The sequence below is a fragment of the Carcharodon carcharias genome, chromosome 32 (assembly GCF_017639515.1).
Source record: "Carcharodon carcharias isolate sCarCar2 chromosome 32, sCarCar2.pri, whole genome shotgun sequence".
NCBI lineage: Eukaryota > Metazoa > Chordata > Chondrichthyes > Lamniformes > Lamnidae > Carcharodon > Carcharodon carcharias.
Genome location: NC_054498.1, coordinates 28,815,232 through 28,839,177, shown reverse-complemented (window position 1 = coordinate 28,839,177; position 23,946 = coordinate 28,815,232). Strand labels below are relative to the sequence as shown.

At 46.6% G+C, this 23,946-nt stretch overlaps 2 protein-coding genes across 2 annotated transcripts in view; both read right to left on the bottom strand.

The window, feature by feature from the left end:
- lactb (lactamase, beta) overlaps positions 1 to 23,946 on the bottom strand; it is an 85,765-nt gene that overhangs the window by 56,135 nt on the left and 5,684 nt on the right. The gene's annotated exons all lie outside the window — the stretch shown is intronic.
- LOC121272097 (vimentin-like) lies at positions 5,105 to 6,923 on the bottom strand. Its single transcript, XM_041178541.1, has one exon. It carries the CDS (start codon positions 6,861 to 6,863, stop codon positions 5,799 to 5,801), a length of 1,065 nt encoding a protein of 354 aa, XP_041034475.1. The 5' UTR covers positions 6,864 to 6,923; the 3' UTR covers positions 5,105 to 5,798.

Below are 23,946 nucleotides of genomic sequence, written 5' to 3'. Positions count from 1 at the left end.
CGTTTCCAAAATTCCAACAGTAACTACACTTCAAAAGTACGGTGAAGCACTTCAGGAAGTCTCGAGGTCTTGGAAAGTGCTATCTAAGTACACATCCTTTCTTGTAACAGCAGTCAGAGCTAAGTCAATTAAGACCATCCAACCTCACCCAGCCGTCTATCCAATTGTAATGAACTTATAAGATAAACAGTTGAAATAGTTTACCAGATAAATTGGCACTATATTTGCAATGTTCAGAAATAGCTCAATATGTTGAGCTATAAGTTATAGAAATTAATGTTTTCACCATTCAAAATATACTTAATATTCTGCTTTCACTTTATCTCGACGAACTCATAGTTTAAGAACTTGATGATGACTCCTCTTAAGCTTCTCTCTAAACTCTTTCCTCAGTTCCTTATTTTCTTTAGTGTGTGTAATGACACAAAGGACATTGCTGCAGAAAACATACCTGGATGAAATGAGCGGCATTTTTATTAAAAAGTTATTTGCAGCTTCTATTAGAAGGTGCCTAACATGCTAATCACTATTCTTAGCATTCTGCTTCCAGAATGGGAGAGAAAATGGCAACACTGGGACTTTAAAGCAAGAAAAGAAATAGATTAAAAAATTACACGTGAATATGAAAGCTGAGTGAAAGGAAAACAGTGAATCCAACAATGAAAGATTTGTTACACCTCCCCCACACTTCAAGTATTAGTTTAACAACTTTAGTTAATATTATATTTTTAGTGATTCTATCTTAACACTGTACATGTAGTTTTAATTTGTACTGATTAGGAGCCAAATGAAAACTGCTTGATAAAGGAAGTCCAAAGGAAGCTCATAGGCATGTTTCCAGTGCTTAAATTGGCGGTGGCTTGTAGAAAAACTGGACTGAAGCCTTTTACAAAGATTTATTGGCTTACAAAGGAAAAGAGGGCTATCCTAATCTTAAGGTCTTTAATGTCATTGATGAAATTTTGTGAATCTCCCTCTTTGTGCTTCCACTGACATGATTCTCTGCTGCTTCAGTCTCAGACCTTGCTGCTGAGAAAAACAGGAGGCTCCCAGTTCACACAGATACTGTATCTGCACAAAATACAGCCCTGCAGACCTGGTACAATGAGGTAGACAGCAGAGACATTTTCGAGGTCTTACTCAGGCTATATGCAGAGTGACCTCCAACATGTGGGTTGGGTTGGCTTGGTCTGAGTTGGGTTGTGTTGTTCTGGGCTGGGGCAAGTTGGGCTGAGTCGAGTTGGGCTGGGTTGAGTTGGGTTGGTCTGGGCTGGATTGGGTTGGGCTGAGTTGGGTCGGTCTGGGCTGGATTGGGTTGGGCTGAGTTGGGTCGGGTCTGACCTGGGTCAAGTTAGGCTGGGTCGGGTCGGGCTGTGGCGAGTTGGGTTGACTTGGGCTGGGTCGAGTTGGGTTGGTCTGGGCTGGATTGAGTTGGTCAGGTTCTGTTGGGCTGAGCCGGGTCGGACTGGGTCAGGCTGGGTCGTGTCGAACTCGCTTGGGTCGGGCTGGGCCGGGCAGGGTTGGATAGGGCTGGGCCAGGCAGAGTCGGGTAGGGCTAGGCCAGGGTCAGGGTGGGCTGTGTTCGTTTGGGCTGGTTGGATTGAGTGGGTCGAATTGGGCTGTGGCGAGTTGGGCAGAGCCAAGTTGGGCTAGATTTGGTTGGGTTGAGTCGAGTTGGGCTGGTCTGGGCTGGATTGGGTTGGGTCGAGTTGGGTTGTGTCGATTTGGGTTGGTCTGGGCTGGATTGGGTTGGGTCGAGTTGGGTTAGGTTGGTCCGGGCTGGATTGGGTTGGGTCAAGTTGGGTTTGTCTGAGCTGGATTGGGTTGGGTCGAGTTGGGTTGTGTCGATTTGGGTTGGTCTGGGCTGGATTGGGTTGGGTTGAATTGGGTTGGGTTGAGTTGGGTTGGTCCGGCCTGGATTGAGTTGGGCCGAGTTGGGTTGGGTTGAGTTCAACTGGGTCGAGTTGGGTTGGTCTGGGCTGGGTCGAGTGGAGTCGAGTTGGGCTGGGTCAGGTCGGGCTGTGGCGAGTTGGGTTGACTTGGGCTGGGTCGAGTTGGGCTGGGTTGAGTTGGGTTGGTCTGGGCTGTATTGAGTTGAACTGGGTTGCGTTGGGCTGGGGCAAGTTGGGCTGTGGTGAGCTGGGCTGGGGCAAGTTGGGTTGGTCCGGGCTGGATTGAGTTGAACTGGGTTGCGTTGGGCTGGTTCGAGCTGGGCTGGGGCGAGTTGGGCTTGGGCGAGTTGGGCTGGGGCGAGTTGGGTTGGTCCGGGCTGGATTGGGTTGGGTCGACTTGGGCTGGGTTAAGTTGATCTGGGTCGAGTTGGGTTGGGTTGGTCTGGGCTGGATTGAGTTGAACTGGGTCACGTTGGGTTGGTCTGGGCTGGGTCAAGTTTGGCTGGGTCGGGTCGGGTCGGGCTGGGTCAGGTCGTGTCAGGCTGGGCTGGGCTGGGTTGGGTCGGGTCGTGTTGGGCTGGTCCAGGTTGTGTTGGGCTGGGTTGGGTCAGGCTGGGTCGTGTCGAACTGGGCCGGGTCGGGCTGGGTCATGTTGAACTGGGCCGGGTAGGCTGGGCCGGGTAGGGCTGGGTCGAGTTGAGCTGGATCGAGTTGGATTGACTTGGGCTGGGTCGAGTTGGGTTGACTTGGGCTGGGTTGAGTTGGGCTGGGTCGAGTTGAGTTGGGCTGGTCTGGGCTGGATTGGGTTGGGTCGAGTTGAGTTGGGTTGGTCTGGGCTGGATTAGGTTGGGTTGAGTTGGGTTGGTCTGGGCTGGATTAGGTTGGGTCGAGTTGGGTTGGGTTGGTCTGGGCTGGATTGGGTTGGGTTAGGTTGAGTTGAACTGGGTCGAGTTGGGTTGGTCTGGGCTAGGTTGAGTGGAATCGAGTTGGGCTGGGTCGGGTCGGGCTGTGGCGAGTTGGCTTGACTTGGGCTGGGTCAAGTTGGGTTGGGTCGAGTCGAGTTGGGTTGGTCTGGGCTGGATTGGGTTGGGTCGAGTTGGGTTGGGTTGAGTTGGGTTGGTCTGGGCTGGATTGAGTTGGGTCAAATTGGGTTGGGTTGGTCTGGGCTGGATTGAGTTGGGTTGGGTTGGTCTGGGCTGGATTGGGTTGGGTCGAGTTGGGTTGGGTTGAGTTGAACTGGGTCGAGTTGGGGTGGCCTGGGCTGGGTCGAGTGGAGTCGAGTTGGGCTGGGTCAGGTCGGGCTGTGGCGAGATGGGTTGACTTGGGCTGGGTCGAGTTGGGCTGGGTCGGGTTGAGTTGGGCTGGGCCGGGTCGCGTCGAACTGGGTCAGGTTGGGCTGGGTCGGAATGGACTGGGTCGTGTCAAACTGGACCGGGTCGGGCTGGGCCGGGTCGGACTAGGCTGGGCCAGGTAGGGTTGGGTAGGGCTGGGCCAGGTCGTGTCGAACTGGGTCGGGTCGGGCTGGGTCGTGTTGGGCTGGACCGGGTCGGACTGGGTCAGGCTGGGTCGTGTCGAACTGGGCCGGGTAGGGCTGGGTCGAGTTGGGTTAGGTCAACTTGGGTTGGTCTGGGCTGGATTGGGTTGGGTCGAGTTGAGTTGGGTTGGTCTGGGCTGGATTGGGTTGGGTCGAGTTGGTTTGGGTTGAGCTGTATTGGTCTGGGCTGGATTGGGTTGGTTCGAGTTGAATTGGGTTGATCTGGGCTGGATTGGGTTGGGTCGAGTTGGGTTGGTCTGGGCTGGATTGGGTTGGGTCGAGTTGAGTTGGGTTGGTCTGGGCTGGATTGGGTTGGGTCGAGTTGGTTTGGGTTGAGTTGTGTTGGTCTGGGCTGGATTGGGTTGGTTCGAGTTGAGTTGGGTTGATCTGGGCTGGATTGGGTTGGGTCGACTTGGGTTGGGTCGAGTTGAGTTAGGTTCGTCTGGGCTAGATTTGTTTGGGTCGATTTGAGTTGGGTTGGTCTGGGCTGGATTGGGTTGGGTCAAGTTGGGTTGGGTTGAGTTGGGTCGGTCTGGGCTGGATTGAGTTGGGTCGAGTTGGGTTGGGTTGGTCTGGGCTGGATTGGGTTGGGTCGAGTTGGGTTGGGTTGGTCTGAGCTGGATTGGGTTGGGTCGAGTTGGGTCGGTCTGGGCTGGATTGAGTTGGGTCGGTCTGGGCTGGTTTGAGTTGGATTGGGCTGGATTGGGTTGGGTTGAGTTGGTTTGGTCTGGGCTGGATTGAGTTGGGTCGAGTTGGGTTGGGTTGAGTTGGTTTGATCTAGGTTGGGTTGGGTTGAGTTGAACTGGGTTGAGTCGGGTTGGTCTGGGCTGGGTCAATTGGAGTCGAGTTGGGCTGGGTCGGGTCGGGCTGTGGCGAGTTGGTTTGGGTCGAGTTGGGTTGGTCTGGGCTGGATTGAGTTGAACTGGGTCGCGTTGGGTTGGTCTGAGCTGGGTCGAGTTGGGCTGGGTCGGGTCGGGCTGGGTCAGGTTCCGTTATGCTGGGCCAGGTTCTGTCGGCTGGGCCGGGTCGTGTCGAACTGGGTGGGGTCGGGCTGGGTCGTGTCGAACTGGGCTGGGTTGCACTGGGCCAGGCTGGGCTGTGTTCGTTTGGGCTGGTTTGTTTGAGTGGGTCGAATTGGGCTGTGGCAAGTTGGGCAGAGCAAGTTGGGCTAGATTTGTTTGGGTTGGGCTGGGGCGAGTTGGGCTGAATTTGGTTGGGCTGGGTCAGGTTGAGTTGACTTGGGTTGGGTTGGGTGGGGCTGAGTTGAGTTGGGCTGGGCTGTGTTGGGCCGAATTGTGTTGGGTTGAGTTGTGATACTTGTATTGATGGGTGTTCCCTCCTGCCACTAATGTGTAAGACAGGTGAGCTTTTTTAGCCTTGCTTGCAACCCACCTAGCAAAAGGCATGTGAAGATTAAACCTGTAAGGAAGACAATGTGACCTCAGCTTCTCTCCCTCGGTAAGTGACTCAAGGATCTCCTGTGTGAAACAGAAGCTGTATTCTGCCTCTGGGGCAGATTCTAACAGACAAACTCCAGCAGAATCTGTAAATGGAACATATTGTATTTAAAATACCTGGTTTTGCTCCATCATGTAATTGTGTGAATATAAACTGATGTCAAACATTTTTACATAGTAACTGACACACATCTTTCAACTTATCACAAAATACCACTCAATATAGTTTATGATGTGGTTTAATGAGGAAAATGGGCCTAGAGGTAACATCCGTTACACATACTAAATGATCAAACGTTACTTTTTCCACACTGGTTATAACGAAAAGGATACCCAGAAACCTAAAATGGTATGGTTATGTGTTCGCAAATTATTACAGTATAGACCATGTCTGATTGACAAAAAAGTTCTGTGCGTTCCAAATGCTCTGAGAAAAAATGAAACTAAATAAATTATACCAACTAACTTGATGACATTACAACCAGGAAAGTTATTTGAAAGAATTTAAAGGTTGCATCTGCATTATATAAAGCCATGTGACCAATAGATTGACCTGCCGAGTTAGAATTCTGACTGTTTTGAAGGAAAACAAAGTCTGTTCCATGTTGCAGACATTCTAAGAATCTTTTGCGCATGAAATGGGGGCCCGCTCAGTGCGTCTTTACTTGGCACCAATAACTCGGAGCCAAGGTGGTGGGGAATGTTGAAAAATAACCAGCACTGAGAACTGCGGCGCCGGATCACAGCTCTGGCCGTTGTTAGGGAGATGTCCAACGTGAAAGGGTCTTTTGGGTGCTGTCCACCGAGTGCAGGGTGGAATCGGTGCTGTCAAAGTAAAATGCTTCTTCATCGGTTGTAACTGTCAGCGTCCCTCAGAGAGAGAGAGAGGGAGGGAGAGAGAGAGGGAGGGAGACACTAACACCACATCTTGTTGAGATCGTCGGCGCCTTTGGAAGAAGGAGCAGGGGGAGGAGGGGCGGGAAGAGCCGGGCCGGTCAGGCAGGCCGGGGAGTTGTAGTCCCTGGCCTTCTTCTCCACCTGGTTGAGGAGGCTCTTGTAGCCGGACAGCTCCTGCTCCAGGCCGGTCTTCACTCCCAGCATGGTCTGGAAGTCGGCGGTCTGCGCCTCCACCTTCTTCTCCAGGGACTTGTTGTACTCCTTGATGCGGCTGATCTCCCGCTCCTTCTCCTGCAGGTGGTTCTTGTGCATCTCGTCCCGCAGCCGCAGGTCGGTGACGGCGTTGCGGTGGCACTCGGTCTCCTTGCGGAGCCGCTGCAGGGGGACGCCGTTCTCCTCGAACTTGTGGCGGTAGCGCTGCAGCTCCTCCCGGTTGCGCCGGGCCATCTGGTCGTACTCCTGGCGCATGTGGCGCAGCGCCTGCTCCAGGTCCAGCGGGTGGCCCTCCGCCAGGTCCAGGTTCTGCAGGTTGTCCACCTTCTGCTGCCAGTAGATGCGCTCCTGGTCCCGCACCAGGCGGAGCTGGGCCAGCTGGGCCTCCAGCAGCTTGAACTGGCACTGCAGCTTCTCCAGGCCGGCCCCCGCCTCCTCGTACCGCTTCCTCAGCTCCTGGAAGTCCCGGTCGAACTCCCGCTTCATCAGGCACTCCCTCTCCAGCCGGGCCTTCAGCTTGTCCTTCTCCAGCTTCAGCAGCACCAGCTCGTTCTGGATCTCGTCCACCCGGGCCTGGAAGTCCTGGTAATCCTTCTGGTAGGCCTTCTCCACCGCCAGGAACTCCTCCTTCTCCAGCTTCTTCAGCTCGGCCAGCAGCTCCTTGTTCTTGCGCTGCAGGTTGAGGACCGTGTTGTTGATGTACTTGGCGAAGCGCTCGTTCAGCTCCCGGATCTGCTCCTTCCCCTCCTGCATCCCCTCCTGCAGGTCCTTCTCCGCCGACTCGCACGTCGCCACCTCCGTCTGCCGCTCCGGGCACGGGTTCGCCGCCGTGGCCGAGCCCGGCGACGAGGTCTTGGAGCAGGAAAACATCCTCCCGCCTCGCCGCCCCAAAACCCCCACACTGGCCAAGCGGCGGCCGTTAGGGCGGGGCGGCGGTTACCGGGGGAACCCCCCCCACCCCCCACCCCCCCGTTCAAACCTCGCCCCCCGGACCCCGCCCACCATCCAAACCCCGCCTCCCGGACCCCGCCCCCAGTTCAAACCACACCCCCGGATCCCACCCCCCCCCCCCAGTTCAAACCACGCCCCAGACCCCGCCCCCATTCAAATCCCGCCCCAGACCCCAACCACCATCCAAACCCCACCCTGGACCCCACCTCTATTCAAACCCCACCCCAGACCCCGCCCCCATTCAAACCCCACCCCAGACCCCGCCCCCATTCAAACCCCACCCTGGACTCCGCCCCCATTCAAACCTCACCTCCAGACCCCACCCCCATCCAAACCCCACCCTGGACCCCACCTCTATTCAAACCCCACCCCAGACCCCGCCCCCATTCAAACCCCACCCCAGACCCCGCCCCCATTCAAACACCACCCTGGACTCCGCCCCCATTCAAACCTCACCTCCAGACCCCACCCCCATTCAAACCCCACCCTGGACCCCGCCTCTATTCAAACCCCACCCCAGACCCCGCCCCCATTCAAACCCCACCCCAGACCCCGCCCCCATTCAAACCCCACCCTGGACTCCGCCCCCATTCAAACCCCACCCCAGACCCCACCCCCATTCAAACCCCACCCCAGACCCCACCCCCATTCAAACCCCACCCCAGACCCCACCCCCATTCAAACCCCACCCCAGACCCCACCCCCATTCAAACCCCACCCCAGACCCCACCCCTATTCAAACCCCACCCCAGACCCTGCCCCCATTCAAACCCCACCCTGGACTCCGCCCCCATTCAAACCTCACCTCCAGACCCCACCCCCATTCAAACCCCACCCTGGACCCCGCCTCTATTCAAACCCCACCCCAGACCCCACCCCCATTCAAACCCCACCCCAGACCCCACCCCCACTCAAACCCCACCCCAGATGCCACCTCCATTCAAATCCTGTCCTGGACCCCGCCCCCATTCAAACCCCACCCCCACTCAAGCCCTGCCCCCATTCAAACCCCACCCCCACTCAAGCCCCACCCCCACTCAAACCCCACCCCCACTCAAGCCCCACCCCCATTCAAACCCCACCCCCACTCAAACCCCACCCCATTCAAACCCCAGCCCAGACCCCATCCCCATTCAAACCCCACCCCCAGCCCCCACGCCAGATCCCACCCCCACTCAACCCCACCCCTCCCAACTGTAACGAGGGAGAAGCCCAGGCACAGGCCTGCAGCCTTGTTGTCCACTCCCCACCCACCAACCTCACCATGAATCACCACATAACCCCCCATCCCAATACCCACCATCATCACCATCCCAATCTCCACACAGACCACATCAACCACTATCCCCATGTCCCATCATCCCCAAGAACCCCCATCCCAACACACACCATCTCCCCGCCATCACCCAACCCCCACCTCCCCATTGCCCCAACCCCCCCCCTCCGCATCACCCCTCCCCCCACCATCATCCCCATTGCCCCGACCACCCCCACCCGATCTCCCACTTCCCCATCGTCCCGATCCCCCATCACCTGACCTCCACCTCCCCATCGCCCCAACCTCACCCCCTATCACCCCAACCCCCCCACCATCATCCCACTCCCCCCTCCCCATCATGACCGAGCAGTCAGTAAAGCGGAGTTATTTAAAAATCCCAGAGGGAAACTTTAAACAACTGTCATAACCAATAATTTTGTGTTATGTTTGAGATGCGACTCTAAAGTCAGGAATCAGATCACCCATTCTCGAGGTTTTATATTAAGCTAAATGAAACATTTTATTAATTTACACAGGTTGAAATATATATACACATGGCTACAAATTACTATGACCATAACTTTTAACAAATTCCCACACTAATCTCCACTCAGGCAACAGACACCAGGTAAAGCATTTTCACCTTACAAATTCAAAATGAGGTTCTTTTCACTTTGGTTCCTGTGGAGTGAGTTGGAGTCTTACAGCTGCTTTTGATCTTACGTTGCCTCTGCTGAAGTTATACCTAGCACAGCTCACTGAATGTAAATTCTCATTGTATCACCAGCCTCTTTGAACTCCACCTTTTAACAATAAAACCCCTTTTATTGTACCAATTCTATTAGTAATATAAACATATTACTTGGTCTCTGCTAGCTTGGAGGTAGTTTTCACCCCACTTCTCCAATGCTCTATTCAAAAGATGCAAATGCACTCTACCTCTCTGCTTACATCTCAAAACTAGTACACATCAAAGCATCCAGACTTGCTGGCTTTAATTCAACTGAGACACACACACAGACTAAACATCTATTTTCAAAGAAAAATATTTTCCAATAATATTATATACATTAATAGCTTCATGACACCAAATCCCCCCCTCCCCATCGCCCTGAACCCCCCCATCGCCCTGAGCCCCCCTCCCCATCACCCCAACCTCCCCCTCCCCATCGCCCCGATTCCCATCCCCATCACCCTGATCCCCATTGTCCTGATCCCCCCCTCCCCATCGCCCTGATCCCCCGTCCCCATCGCCCTGATCCCCCCTCCCCATTGTCCTGACCTCCCCCACCATTGTCCCAATCCCCAATCTCACTACATTAACCTCCACTCCATGCATACTCGCCATATTCTTCACCATCTACCTCCCCACATAAGGTATTTCTCAAGTTTTCCTCTCTACACACATTCAATTCCACAGAAAAGTTGCGGCACAGGTTGTGGCCATTCAGCCCATCATGTCTGCACTCTAAGTGAGATCTAGTCAGAATTTTACATAACTGTATCCCAATCCTGTTGAGATAAAGGCCAACATTCCATGAGCCTTTTTAATCCACTAGCTTCTAGTGATATCTGTACTCAGGCCACTAAACCTCTCTGCTCCTCTACAGTTGCTAGTTTCTAACCATTCAGAAAATATTCTGATCTATTGTTCTTAGTCTAAAGTAAATTGCCTCATACTTCCCTGCTTTGAACTCAATCTGCCACAATTTTACATTATTTACAGGCCCACCTAACAGCAAACGTGTTATAAATGTGGGACTTGGAACGACAGTTAATTTGTAGAATGTCTTTTCTAATTTCAGATGAAATAGAATGCTCTAAATAGACTAACAGTCATACTAACTGCCCGGAGACGGGCCTATTTCATACCTGGGGCTGCTGTTTTGTGAAACCCAATGAGATGGAGACATAGCAATTACTGGTGTGTGGAGCAGGCAGCAGCTAGTGCTGTGAAGTACGGGGTGAATCGTGTCTGTATTAACAACTAAGCAGAAAATGCTTAGAAAACTTGGTTTTCTGTTCAAAGGGAAGGGGAAGGACTGATGGGACTTTCCAACATTTAAGGAACAAGGATTTGCCGAGGTGGGCCTTTCTGGATAAGGTCCGTGCTGGCACAATCCAGCCGAGTGGATCAATTTTCAAAGGACGTGGAGAGGTTCAGTCTGGTGTAGCAGGGAGAAGGGAACCTGCTGGAAGCTGGGAGTACCTTGAGACTTAACCTTGTATTGTGATCCTCTGTCAGAAGTGTGGTATAAACTAAAAACATGTTGTACAGCATATTTTGATTTGAACTACTTAATTAATTCAAAAGTACCTTTTCTTTAGCTTGTGTATTAGTTGCCTGTTAAGTTTAGTTGATTTTAGTTTGTTTGTTACAGTAAAAGTCTTAAAACATGAAATCTTGACCTGCAATTCTTTCTGGCCTCTGGAAAATTCATCTCTTTTTAAAAATTATCGGTCTCTATGGAGATTGTAACCATTCTTGATCATTTTTTTCATCAAATGTTATGAGGCTACCCAGATAAGAAATGATTCTACTTGTTTTGTTTCTTTCAATTCCAATGCTATTTTGCATCCAGGTGCAATGCTTCTCTCTGACATTCCTTTATTTAATTCATTCATAAATATAGTAAGAAACTGAGGCCCAAATATTGATCCCCAGGGGCATCACTATTCAGTTCCTGGCAGTAGGAGTACAAACCCCTACTCTCTATCGCCTACCCCACAAACAATTCCCTTCTTTATCGTCAGCCACCAGGTTTTACAACATCAGCAATCGTGGCTCTGACAACTTTCACTGTCCTTGGTATTCTTCTCAAATCTTGTACTTGTTCTGCTTCTAACACTGTGGGTGTATTTCCTCCTTTGTCTCACTCTTTCTCGGTTACCCTCAATTTTCCCAGTCACTACCAGATGTCCTAGTTTCTCTCTCCTAAGTCTGTGTCCAAAGAATCGTACTTGTCTTTTGGTGATCATGTGCAAAAGGTCTTCTTGTGTGTCTGCTTTCCTCAAGTCTTCCCCTTTACTTATGTGTTGTCCCTAATCCTCATCATATCTTTCAGAAAGCACAACTCTTTTGCCTCTGATTTACTTCCCATTGTCTTGCTTATATTCCAACTTTCATATCCATATAGTTCCACTGACCAGATTTTGCATTTCGTAACCTCATTCCACTTTCCACAGAGATGTTCTTCTTTCTAAAGAGATCTGATACTTTTTGTGAAGATTTGTTTTATATGTGTTACGTGCTTCTTGATCACTTTTTCATCAAATGTTATGAGGCTACCCTGATAAGAAATGATTCTACTTGTTTTGTTTCTTTCAATTCCAATGTTATTTTGCATCTAGGTGTAATCCTTCACTCTGATATCACCATGCATACTGTTTTGCTGCAGTTTAGTAACAATCTATATCTGTTACTGTTCATTACAATTGTGTCTAGGAGTCTGCATAGATATTCCTCTCTATCTACCATATCTGTGTCATCTGCATATTTCAAGTTATTTATATTCTGTTCACCTACTAAAATTCCCTGCCCATCTCCATAGGTTGTATCCAATTCTATGTGTACTCATTTTTGTAAACAGAGGCCAACACAAAAACAAAAAGAGACAAAATGCAGCAACACAAAATAAAATAAATAAAAGTAACAAATGGTTATAATCCATCATTAGCAATGCCACTATATTATGTACAGCATGTGGAAGCCTTACTTTGTATCACACCTCAGTATTGTGTTATGACACAGCAGATGATAGATGCTGAGCTGTTCAAATCCCAAAGGGAAACTTGAAACAACTGTCACAACTAATTTTCAATTTGTATGATCGAGATGTGGGCTTTGAATTCAGTAATAATAAGACTACCGAGTCTTAAGAAGTTTTTCTAAAACTAAATTAAACATTTATTAATAAAAGAAAAAGATTATAAGCACATACATATGTCTACAAATTACTGCTATAATAACTTTTAAATCCCCTAATTAATCTGATTTCCAGTTGCACCTTAGTTAAAGCAACAGTAAAATACATAGATTTTAAAACCAGGCAAAGCAAATGATACCTTGAACAGTCAAATTCAAAATGAGTTCTCTTAACTTCAGTCCCTGGAGGCAGCAGTTTGGTACACTTGTTAGATCTTAGATTGCCTTTCCTTATAAACAGCCTTCTCTCCTTTATACATATTTCCTCCTTTGCATGCAAATACCCATTGTTTCACTATATCTTTGGGCTTTACCTTCCTGATAATAAAAAGCTCTCATAGCACTAAGTTTTACCAGTAATCTTTGGGAAAAATAAACACAATTTCTAAACTTCACCTGGCTAGGTAACACATTTCACGCCCCCCCCACCCCGCCACCCCCGTTGAAAACATTCTAGTCTGGTTTATTTCAAAATGCAAATGTTGTTTCATACCATACATTCTAAACTTCCCCCATGTTTATTATGTTTACATCAAAGCCTTCAGACCAGCTGCCTTTAATCCAATTAAGTCTCTCACACACATAGACACATCCCACTTTTACTCTATTTTACAATAAATTCCAATAACATTATGGAAATTATTATATTTTCCTGACAATTGTCTGACTTAGTGTGAGCAATACTGTAGGATATCACTACAAAGCATAAATAAAGTGCTGATCCATACGCTTCCTTTCACAGCATCACACTTGGACAAGTTCATTCAAAGCAAATTCATTTAGATGATTGGCTTATATGAGCATTTCTTCTAACCATTTGTTTAAAAATAAGTAATTTGTAGAGAAATTTCCCTTCCTCACAACAGAACATATCTTATATATGTAACCAATGACTCAGAAAAAAATCTTTGCAATCACATAGAGAAGAAAACCAAATATTTGATTCTGATTTGATGTTCAAAGACAATTAAAGACTGAAACACCTTGCATTATATATCACTTTTCACAACCAATCAATTTGCAGCATAGTCACTATTGTAAGGCAGGAATTAAATTGACTGCTCTTAACTTGGACTGCACTTCCATTCTACAAGGGAATTAAACAGAGCATTGGACAATTAGATCCGAAAGCTGTTAAGAGACAATGTCAAGCAATACCATGAGAAATCTGTGTATAAATACAGTGTATTACATATACTGTACATAAAGTCTGCACAATAAAAAGGAGGCCTACATCACTGTAGTTCTTATTCCTCAGCCCAGCCAGTTGTTACTATCAATGCTCAAGTTCAATTGAAAGCAAAAGTTTTCACATACACTACCGATACTGGATATCAATACAGAATCGCAGCGCAGGCAAATATCAGAGCATAGGAAAGGAGATGAGGCTTAAACTGGAGTGAATTGGGTTGGGTTGATGGTTGAGTTAAAATGAATTGGGTTGAGTTGAGGGTTGAGTTGGGATCAATTGTACTGAGTTGGAGTGAATTGGATTGAATTTGGGGCTGATTTGGAATGAATCGGATTGAATTGGGGGTTGTGTTGATGGTTGAGTTAGAATGAAATGGATTGAGTTGGGGGTTGAGTTGCAGTGAACTGGATTGAGTTGTGGGTTGAGTTTGAATGAACTGGTTTGAGTTGGTTTGTATTGGATTGAGTTGGGGCTTGAGTTGGAGTGAATTGGTTTCAGTTGTGGGTTGAGTTGAAATGAATTGGATTTAGTCGTAGGATGAGTTGGAGTGAATTGGATTGAGTTGCGGTATTGAGTTGCAGTGAATTGGATTGAGTTGGAGTAAATTGGGTTGAGTTGAGGGTTGAGTTGGCGTGAATTGGATTGAGTTGAGGGTTGAGTTGGAGTGAATTGGATTGAGTTGCGGGATTGAGTTGGAATGAATTGGATTTAGTCGTAGGATGAGTTGGAGTGAATTGGATTGAGTTGCGGTATTGAGTTGCAGTGAATTGGATTGAGTTGGAGTAAATTGGGTTGAGTTGAGGGTTGAGTTGGCGTGAATTGGATTGAGTTGGGGGTTGAGTTGGAGTGAATTGGATTGAGTTGCGGGATTGAGTTGGAATGAATTGGATTGACTTGGAGTGAATTGGGTTGAGTTCAGGGTTGAGTTGGAGTGAATTCGATTGAGTTGGGGGTTGTGTTGAAGTGAATTGGACTGCTTTGGGGTGAGTTAGAGTGAATTGGAAAATTGGACTGAGTTGAGGGCTGAGTTGGAATCAATTGGATTGAGTTGGAGTGAATTGGATTGAGTTTGAGGTTGAGTTGGAGTGAATTGCATTGGGTTGGGGAGTTGAGTTCTAGTCAATTGGATTGAGTTGAGGTTTGAGTTGGAGTGAATAGGGTTGAGTTGGGGGTTGAGTTAAAATGAATTGAATTGAGTTGGGGGTCGAGTTGGAATCAATTGGATTGAGTTGGAGTGAATCGGATTGAGTTGGGGGGGTTGAGATCTAGTGAATTGGGTTGAGTTCAGGGTTGAGTTTTAGTGAATTGGATTGAGTTGAGGGCTGAGATGAAGTGAATTGGATTGAGTTGAGGCTTGAACTGGAATGAATTGGATTCAGGTGGGGTTGATTTGGAGCAAATTGGATCGAGTTGGGGATTGCAATGAAGTGAATGGGATTGTGTTGGAGTGAAATGGAAAATGGGACTGAGTTGAGCGCTGAGTTGGGATGAATTGGATAGAGTTGAGGGTTGAGTTGAAGTGAATTAGATTGAGTTGAGGCTTAAATTGGAGTGAATTGGGTTGGGTTGATGGTTGAATTGGAATGAATTGGGTTGAGCTGAGGGTTGAGTTGGGATCAATTGGACTGAGTTGCAGTGAATTGGATTGAGTTTGAGGTTGATTTGGAATGAATCGAATTGAATTGGGGGTTGTGTTGATGGTTGAATTGGATTGAGTTGGGGGTTGAGTTGCAGTGAATTGGATTCAGTTGTCGGTTGAGTTGGAGTGAATTGGATTGAGTTGCGGGATTGAGTTGGAGTGAATTTGATTGAGTTGAGGTTTAAGCTGATTTGAATTGGATTAAGTTGGGGGTTGAGTTGCAATGAATTGGATTCAGTTCTGGGTTCAGTTGGAGTGAATTGGATTGAGTTGCGGGATTGAGCTAGAGTGAACTGGATTCAGTTGTGGGTTGAGTTGCAATGAATTGGATTCAGTTCTAGGTTGAGTTGGAGTGAATTGGATTCAGTTGTGGGTTGAGTTGGAGTGAATTGGATTCAGTTGCGGGATTGAGTTGGAGTGAATTGGATTGACTTGGAGTGAATTGGGTTGAATTGAGGGTTGAGTTGCAGCGAATTGGAGTCAGTTGTCGGTTGAGTTGGAGTGAATGGGATTGAGTTGGAGTGAATTTGATTGAGTTGAGGTTTAAGCTGGTTTGAATTGGATTAAGTTGGGGGTTGAGTTGCAATGAATTGGATTCAGTTCTAGGTTGAGTTGGAGTGAATTGGATTCAGTTGTGGGTTGAGTTGGAGTGAATTGGATTCAGTTGCGGGATTGAGTTGGAGTGAATTGGATTGACTTGGAGGGAATTGGGTTGAGTTGAGGGTTGAGTTGCAGCGAATTGGATTCAGTTGTCAGTTGAGTTGGAGTGAATTGGATTCAGTTGGGGTTGAGTTGGAGTGAATTGTATTGAGTTGCAGGATTGAGTTGGAGTGAATTTGATTGAGCTGAGGTTTAAGCTGGTTTGAACTGGATTAAGTTGGGGGTCGAGTTGCAATGAATTGGATTCAGTTCTGGGTTCAGCTGGAGTGAATTGGATTGAGTTGCAGGATTGAGCTAGAGTGAACTGGATTGACTAGGAGTGAATTGGTTGAGTTGGGGGTTAAGTTGGAGTGAATTGGATTGAGTTGGAGTGAATTGGATTGAGTTGAGGTTTGACTTGGTTTGAATTGGACTGAGCTGGGGTTGAATTGGAGTGAATTGAAATCAGTTATGGGTTGAGTTGAAGTGAATTGGATTGAGTTGGAGTGAATTGGATTGAGGTTAGTGTTGAATTAGAGTGAACTGGATTCAGCTGTCGGTTGATTTGGAGTGAATTGGATTGAGTTGGGGGTTGATTTGGAGTGAATTGGATTGAGTTGCGGGATTGAGTTGGAATGGATTGGATTGACTTGGCGTGAATTGGGTTGAGTTCAGGATTGAGTTGGAGTGAATTCGATTGAGTTGGGAGGTTGGGTTCTAGTGAATTAGATTGAGTTGAGGCTTGAGTTGTATTGAATTGGATTAAGTTGGGTGTTGTGTTGAAGTGAATTGGATTGCATTGGGGTGAGTTGGAGTGAATTGGAAAATTGGACTTGGTTGAGGGCTGAGTTGGAATCAATTGGATTGAGTTGGAGTGAATTGGATTGAGTTTGAGGTTGAGTTGGAGTGTATTGGATTGAGTTTGAGTTTGAGTTGGAGTGAATTGGATTGAGTCTGAGGTTGAGTTGGAGTGAATTGGATTGGGTTGGGGGTTTGAGTTGGAATGAATTGAATTGAGTTGAGCTTTGAGTTGGAGTGAATAGGGTTGAGTTGGGTGTTTGAGTTGGAATGAATTGAATTGAGTTGGGGGTCGAGTTGGAATCAATTGGATTGAGGGAGAGTGAATTGGTTGAGTTGGGGGGTTGAGTTTGTGAATTGGATTGAGTTGTGGTATGAGTTGAAGTGAATTGGATTGAGTTGAGGTTTGAACTGGAGTGAATTGGAAAATTGGACTTGGTTGAGGGCTGAGTTGGAATCAACTGGATTGAGTTTGAAGTTGAGTTGAAGTGTATTGGATTGAGTTTGAGTTTGAAAGTTGGAGTGAATTGGATTGAGTCTGAGGTTGAGTTGGAGTGAATTGGATTGGGTTGGGGGTTTGAGTTGGAATGAATTGAATTGAGTTGGGGGTCGAGTTGGAATCAATTGGATTGAGTTGGAGTGAATTGGATTGAGTTGGAGGGTTGAGTTCTAGTGAATTGGATTGAGTTCAGGGTTGAGTTGAAGTGAATTGGATTGAGTTGAGGTTTGAACTGAAGTGAATTGGATTCAGTTGGCGTTGAGTTGGAATGAATTGGATCGAGTTGGGGATTGCACTGAAGTGAATTCGATTGCGTTGGGGTGCGTTGGAGTGAATTGGAAAATGGGGCTGAGTTGAGGGCTGAGTTGGGATGAATTGGATGGAGTTGAGGGTTGAGTTGAAGTAAATTAGATTGAGTTGAGGCTTAAATTGGAGTGAATTGGGTTGGGTTGATGGTTGAATTGGAATGAATTGGGTTGAGTTGGGGTCAAATGTACTGAGTTGGAATGAATTGGATTGAATTTGGGGTTGATTTGGAATGAATCGGTTTGAATTGGGGGTTGTGTTGATGGTTGAATTGGAATGAATTGCATTGAGTTGGGCATTGAGTTCGAGTGAATTGGATTCAGTTGTGGGTTGAGTTCAAGTGAAATGGATTGAGTTGAGGTTTGAGTTGGTTTGAATTGGATTGAGCTGGGGGTTGAGTTGGAGTGACTTGGATTCAGTTGTGGGTTGAGTTGCAGTAAGTTGGATTCAGTTGTCGGTTGAGTTGGGGTGAATTGGATTGAGTTGGGGGTTGAGTTGGAGTGAATTGAATTGAGTTGCGGGATTGTGTTGGAGTGAATTGAATTGAGTTGAGGTTAGAGTTGGTTTGAATTGGATTGAGTTGGGGGTTAAGTTGCAGTGAATTGGATTCAGTTGTAGGTTGAGTTGGCATGAATTGGATTGAGTTGCAGGATTAAGTTAGAGTGAATTTGATTGACTTGGAGTGAATTGAATCGAGTTGTGTGAACTGGAGTGAATTAGATTCAGTTGGGGGTTCAGTTGGAGCAAACTGGATCGAGTTGGGGATTGCGTTGAAATGAATTGGATTGCATTGGGGTGAGTTGGAGTGAATTGGAAAATTGGACTGAGTTGAGGGCTGAGTTCGGATGAATTGGATAGGGATGAGGGTTGAGTTGAAGTGAATTAGATTTAGATGAGGCTTAAATTGGAGTGAATTGGGTTGGGTTGATTATTGAATTGGAGTGAATTGGATTGAGTTGGGATCAATTGGACTGAGTTGGAGTGAATTGGATTGAATTTGAGGTTGAGTTGGAATGAATCGTATTGAATTGGGGGTTGTGTTGATGGCTGAATTAGAATGAATTGGATTGAGTTGGGCGTTGAGTTGGAGTGAATTAGATTGAGGTGATGGTGGAGTTGGAGTGAATTCGATTGAGTTGGGAGATGGGTTCTAGTGAATTAGATTGAGTTGAGGGTTGAGTTGGATTGAATTGGATTCAGTTGAGGGTTGTGTTGAAGTGAATTGGATTGCCTTAGGGTGAGTGGAGTGAATTGGAAAATTGGACTGAATTGATGGCTGAGTTGGAATCAATTGGATTGAGTTGGGATGAATTGGATTGAGTTGGGGGGTTGAGTTGGAATGAATTGAATTGAGTTGGGGGTCGAGTTGCAATCAATTGGATTGAGTTGAAGGTGAATGGGATTGTGTCGGGGGGTTGAGTTCTAGTGAATTGGGTGGAGTTCAGGATTGAGTTCGAGTGAATTGGATTGAGTTGAGGCTTGAACTGGAGTGTATTGGATTCATTTGGGGGTTCAGTTGGAGTGAATTGGATCGAGTTAGGGATTGTGTTGAAGTGAATTGGATTGTGTTATGGTGAGTGGAGTGAATTGGAAAATTGGACTGAGTTGAGGGCTGAGTTGGGATGAATTGGATGGAGTTGAAGGTTGAGTTGAAGTGAATTAGATTGAGAAGAGGTTAAATTAGAGTGAATTGGGTTGGGTTGATGGTTGAATTGGAATGAATTGGGTTGAGTTGAACGTTGAGTTGGGATCAATTGGACTGAGTTGGAGTGAATTGGATTGAGTTTGAGGTTGAGTTGGAATGAATCGGATTGAACTGGGGGTTCTGCTGATGACTGAATTGGAATGAATTGGATTGAGTTGGGGGTTGAGTTGGGGTGATTTGTATTGCGTTGCGGATTGAGTTGGAGTGAAATGGATTGAGTTGCGGGACTGAGTTGCAATGAATCGGATTGACTTAGAGTGAATTGGGTTGAGTTGGGGGTTGAGTTGAAGTGAATTGGATTGAGTTGAGGTTTGAGTTGGAGTGAATTTGATTGAGTTGGGGGTTGAGTTGGAGTGAATTAGATTGAGTTGGAGTGAATTGGATTGAGTTGGAGTGAATTGGGTTGAGTTGAGGGTTGAATTGGAGTGAATTGGATTGAGTTGTCAGTTGATTAGAGTGAATTGGATTGAGTTGGGGGATTGAATTGGAATGAATTGGATTGACTTGGAGTGAATTGGGTTGAGTTCAGGATTGAGTTGGAGTGAATTTGATTGAGTTGGGAGGTTGGGTTCCAGTGAATTAGATTGAGTTGAGGCTTGAGTTGGATTGAATTGGATTAAGTTGGGGATTGTGTTGAAGTGAATTGTATTGCGTTGGGATGAGTTGGAGTGAATTGGAAAATTGGACTTGGTTGAGGGCTGAGTTGGAATCAATTGGATTGAGTTGGGGTGAATTGGATTGAGTTTGAGGTTGAGTTGGAGTGTATTGGATTGAGTTTGAGTTTGAGTTGGAGTGAATTGGATTGAGTCTGAGGTTGAGTTGGAGTGAATTGGATTGGGTTGGGGGTTTGAGTTGGAATGAATTGAATTGAGTTGAGCTTTGAGTTGGAGTGAATAGGGTTGAGTTGGGTGTTTGAGTTGGAATGAATTGAATTGAGTTGGGGGTCGAGTTGGAATCAATTGGATTGAGGGAGAGTGAATTGGTTGAGTTGGGGGGTTGAGTTTGTGAATTGGATTGAGTTGTGGTATGAGTTGAAGTGAATTGGATTGAGTTGAGGTTTGAACTGAAGTGAATTGGATTCAGTTGGCGTTGAGTTGGAATGAATTGGATCGAGTTGGGGATTGCATTGAAGTGAATTCGATTGCGTTGGGGTGCGTTGGAGTGAATTGGAAAATGGGGCTGAGTTGAGGGCTGAGTTGGGATGAATTGGATGGAGTTGAGGGTTGAGTTGAAGTAAATTAGATTGAGTTGAGGCTTAAATTGGAGTGAATTGGGTTGGGTTGATGGTTGAATTGGAATGAATTGGGTTGAGTTGGGGTCAAATGTACTGAGTTGGAATGAATTGGATTGAATTTGGGGTTGATTTGGAATGAATCGGTTTGAATTGGGGGTTGTATTGATGGTTGAATTGGAATGAATTGCATTGAGTTGGGCATTGAGTTCGAGTGAATTGGATTCAGTTGTGGGTTGAGTTCAAGTGAAATGGATTGAGTTGAGGTTTGAGTTGGTTTGAATTGGATTGAGCTGGGGGTTGAGTTGGAGTGACTTGGATTCAGTTGTGGGTTGAGTTGCAGTAAATTGGATTCAGTTGTCGGTTGAGTTGGGGTGAATTGGATTGAGTTGGGGGTTGAGTTGGAGTGAATTGAATTGAATTTGAGGTTGAGTTGGAGTGAATTAGTTTGGGTTGGGGGTTTGAGTTGGAATTAATTGAATTGAGTTGGGGGTTGAATTGGAATCAATTGGATTGAGTTGGAGTGAATTGGATTGAGTTGGGGGTTGAGTTCTCGTGAATTGGATTGAGTTCAGGGTTGAGTTTGAGTGAATTGGATTGAGTTGTGGGCTGAGTTGAAGTGAATTGGATTGAGTTGAGGTTTGAACTAGAGTGAATTGGATTCAGTTGGTGTTGAGTTGGAGTGAATTGGATCGAGTTGGGGATTGCATTGAAGTGAATTGGATTGCGTTGGGGTGCGTTGGAGTGAATTGGAAAATGGGGCTGAGTTGAGGGCTGAGTTGGGATGAATTGGATGGAGTTGAGGGTTGAGTTGAAGTAAATTAGATTGAGTTGAGGCTTAAATTGGAGTGAACTGGGTTGGGTTGATGGATGAATTGGGTTGAGTTGGGGTCAATTGTACTGAGTTGGAGTGAATTGGATTGAATTTGGGGTTGATTTGGAATGAATCGGTTTGAATTGGGGGTTGTGTTGATGGTTGAATTGGAATGAATTGCATTGAGTTGGGCATTGAGTTTGAGTGAATTGGATTCAGTTGTGGGTTGAGTTCAAGTGAAATGGATTGAGTTGAGGTTTGAGTTGGTTTGAATTGGATTGAGCTGGGGGTTGAGTTGGAGTGACTTGGATTCAGTTGTGGGTTGAGTTGGAGTGAATTGGATTCAGTTGTCGGTTGAGTTGGGGTGAATTGGATTGAGTTGGGGGTTGAGTTGGAGTGAATTGAATTGAATTTGAGGTTGAGTTGGAGTGAATTGGTTTGGGTTGGGGGTTTGAGTTGGAATTAATTGAATTGAGTTGGGGGTTGAATTGGAATCAATTGGATTGAGTTGGAGTGAATTGGATTGAGTTGGGGGTTGAGTTCTCGTGAATTGGATTGAGTTCAGGGTTGAGTTTGAGTGAATTGGATTGAGTTCAGGGTTGAGTTTGAGTGAATTGGATTGAGTTGTGGGCTGAGTTGAAGTGAATTGGATTGAGTTGAGGTTTGAACTGGAGTGAATTGGATTCAGTTGGTGTTGAGTTGGAGTGAATTGGATCGAGTTGGGGATTGCATTGAAGTGAATTGGATTGCGTTGGGGTGCGTTGGAGTGAATTGGAAAATGGGGCTGAGTTGAGGGCTGAGTTGGGATGAATTGGATGGAGTTGAGGGTTGAGTTGGCGTAAATTAGATTGAGTTGAGGCTTAAATTGGAGTGAATTGGGTTGGGTTGATGGTCGAATTGTAATGAATTGGGTTGAGTTGGGGTCAATTGTACTGAGTTGGAGTGAATTGGATTGAATGTGGGGTTGATTTGGAATGAATCGGTTTGAATTGGGGGTTGTGTTGATGGTTGAATTGGAATGAATTGCATTGAGTTGGGGGTTGAGTTGGAGTGAATTGGATTCAGTTGTGGGTTGAGTTCGAGTGAAATGGATTGAGTTGAGGTTTGAGTTGGTTTGAATTGGATTGAGCTGGGGGTTGAGTTGGAGTGACTTGGATTCAGTTGTGGGTTGAGTTGGTGTGAATTGGATTCAGTTGTCGGTTGAGTTGGGGTGAATTGGATTGAGTTGGGGGTTGAGTTGGAGTGAATTGAACTGAGTTGTGGGATTAAGTTGGAGTGAATTGGATTGAGTTGCGGGATTGAGTTGGAGTGAATTGGATTGACTTGGAGTGAATTGGGTTGAGTTGGGGGTTGAGTTGGAGTGAACTGGATTCAGTTATGGATTGAGTTTGAGTAAATTGGATTGAGTTGCGGGATTGAGTTTGAGTGAATTGGATTGACTTGGAGTGAATTGGGTTGAGTTGTGGGATTGAGTTGGAATGAATTGGATTGAATTGGCTTGAGTTCAGGGTTGAGTTGGAGTGAATTCAATTGAGTTGGGAGGTTGTGTTCTAGTGAATTAGATTGAGTTGCGGCTTGAGTTGGATTGAATTGGATTGAGTTTGGGGTTGTGTTGAAGTGAATGTGTTAATGGGGTGGGAGTGAATGGGGTTGGAGCTAATGGGGTTAATGGAGTGAATGGGTTAATGGTATTGGAATGAATGGGGTTAATGGGGTTGGAATGAATGGGGTTAATGGGGGTTGGATTGAATGGGGTTTATGAAGTGAATAGGTTAATGGGGTTCAAGTGAATGGGCTTAATGGGGTTGGTGCGAATGGGTTAATGGGGTTGGAGGTAATGGCTTTGGAGTGAACGGGGTAATTGGGTTGAAGTGAATGGGGTTGGAGTGAATGCGGTTAATATAGTAAATAGGGTTAATGGGGTTGGAGTGATTGGGGTTAATCGGGTTGGAGTGATTGGGGTTAATGGGGTTGGAGTGAATGGGGATTAATGGGGTTGGGGTGAATGAGTTAATGGGGTTAGAGTGAATGGGTTAATGGGAGTTAATGTAGTTGGAGTGAATGAGGTGAATGGGGTTAATGGGGTTGGTGTGAATGGGGTTATTAGAGTAGATAGGGTTAATGGTTTGGAGCAAATGGGGTTAATGGGGTTGGAGTGAACGGGTTAAATGTGGTTGGAATGAATGGGATAATTGGGTTGCAGTGAATGGGTTAATGGGGTTGGTGTGAATGGGGTTAATGGAGTGAATGGGTTAATAGGGTTAGTGTGAATGGGTTAATAGGGTTAGTGTGAATGGGTTAATGGAGTTGGAGTGAATTGGTTTGGAGTGAATGGGGTTGGAGTGAATGGGGTTAATGGGATTGGAATGAGTGGGTTAATGGGAGTTAATCTAGTTGGAGTGAATGAGGTGAATGGGGTTAATGGGGTTGGAGTGAGTGGAGTGAATGGGGTTAATGGAGTGAATGGGTTAATGGGGTTGGAGTGAATGGGGATTAATGGGGTCAGGGTGAATGAGTTAATGGGGTTAGAGTGAATGGGTTAATGGGAGTTAATGTAGTTGGAGTGAATGAGGTGAATGGGATTAATGGGGTTGGTGTGAATGGGGTTGGAGTGAGTGGAGTGAATGATGTTAATGGAGTGAATGGGTTAATGGGGTTGGAGTGAATGGGGATTAATGGGGTTGGGGTGAATGAGTTAATGGGGTTAGAGTGGGTTAATGAGAGTTAATGTAGTTAGAGTGAATGAGGTGAATGGGGTTGGTGTGAATGGGGTTATTAGAGTAGATAGGGTTAATGGTTTGGAGCAAATGGGGTTAATGGGGTTGGAGTGAACGGGTTAAATGTGGTTGGAATGAATGGGTTAATTGGGTTGCCGTGAATGGGTTAATGGAGTTGGAGTGAATGGGTTTGAAGTGAATGGGGTTGGAGTGAATGGGGTTAATGGGGTTGGAGTGAATTGGGTTAATGGGATTGGAGTGAGTGGAGTGAATGGGGTT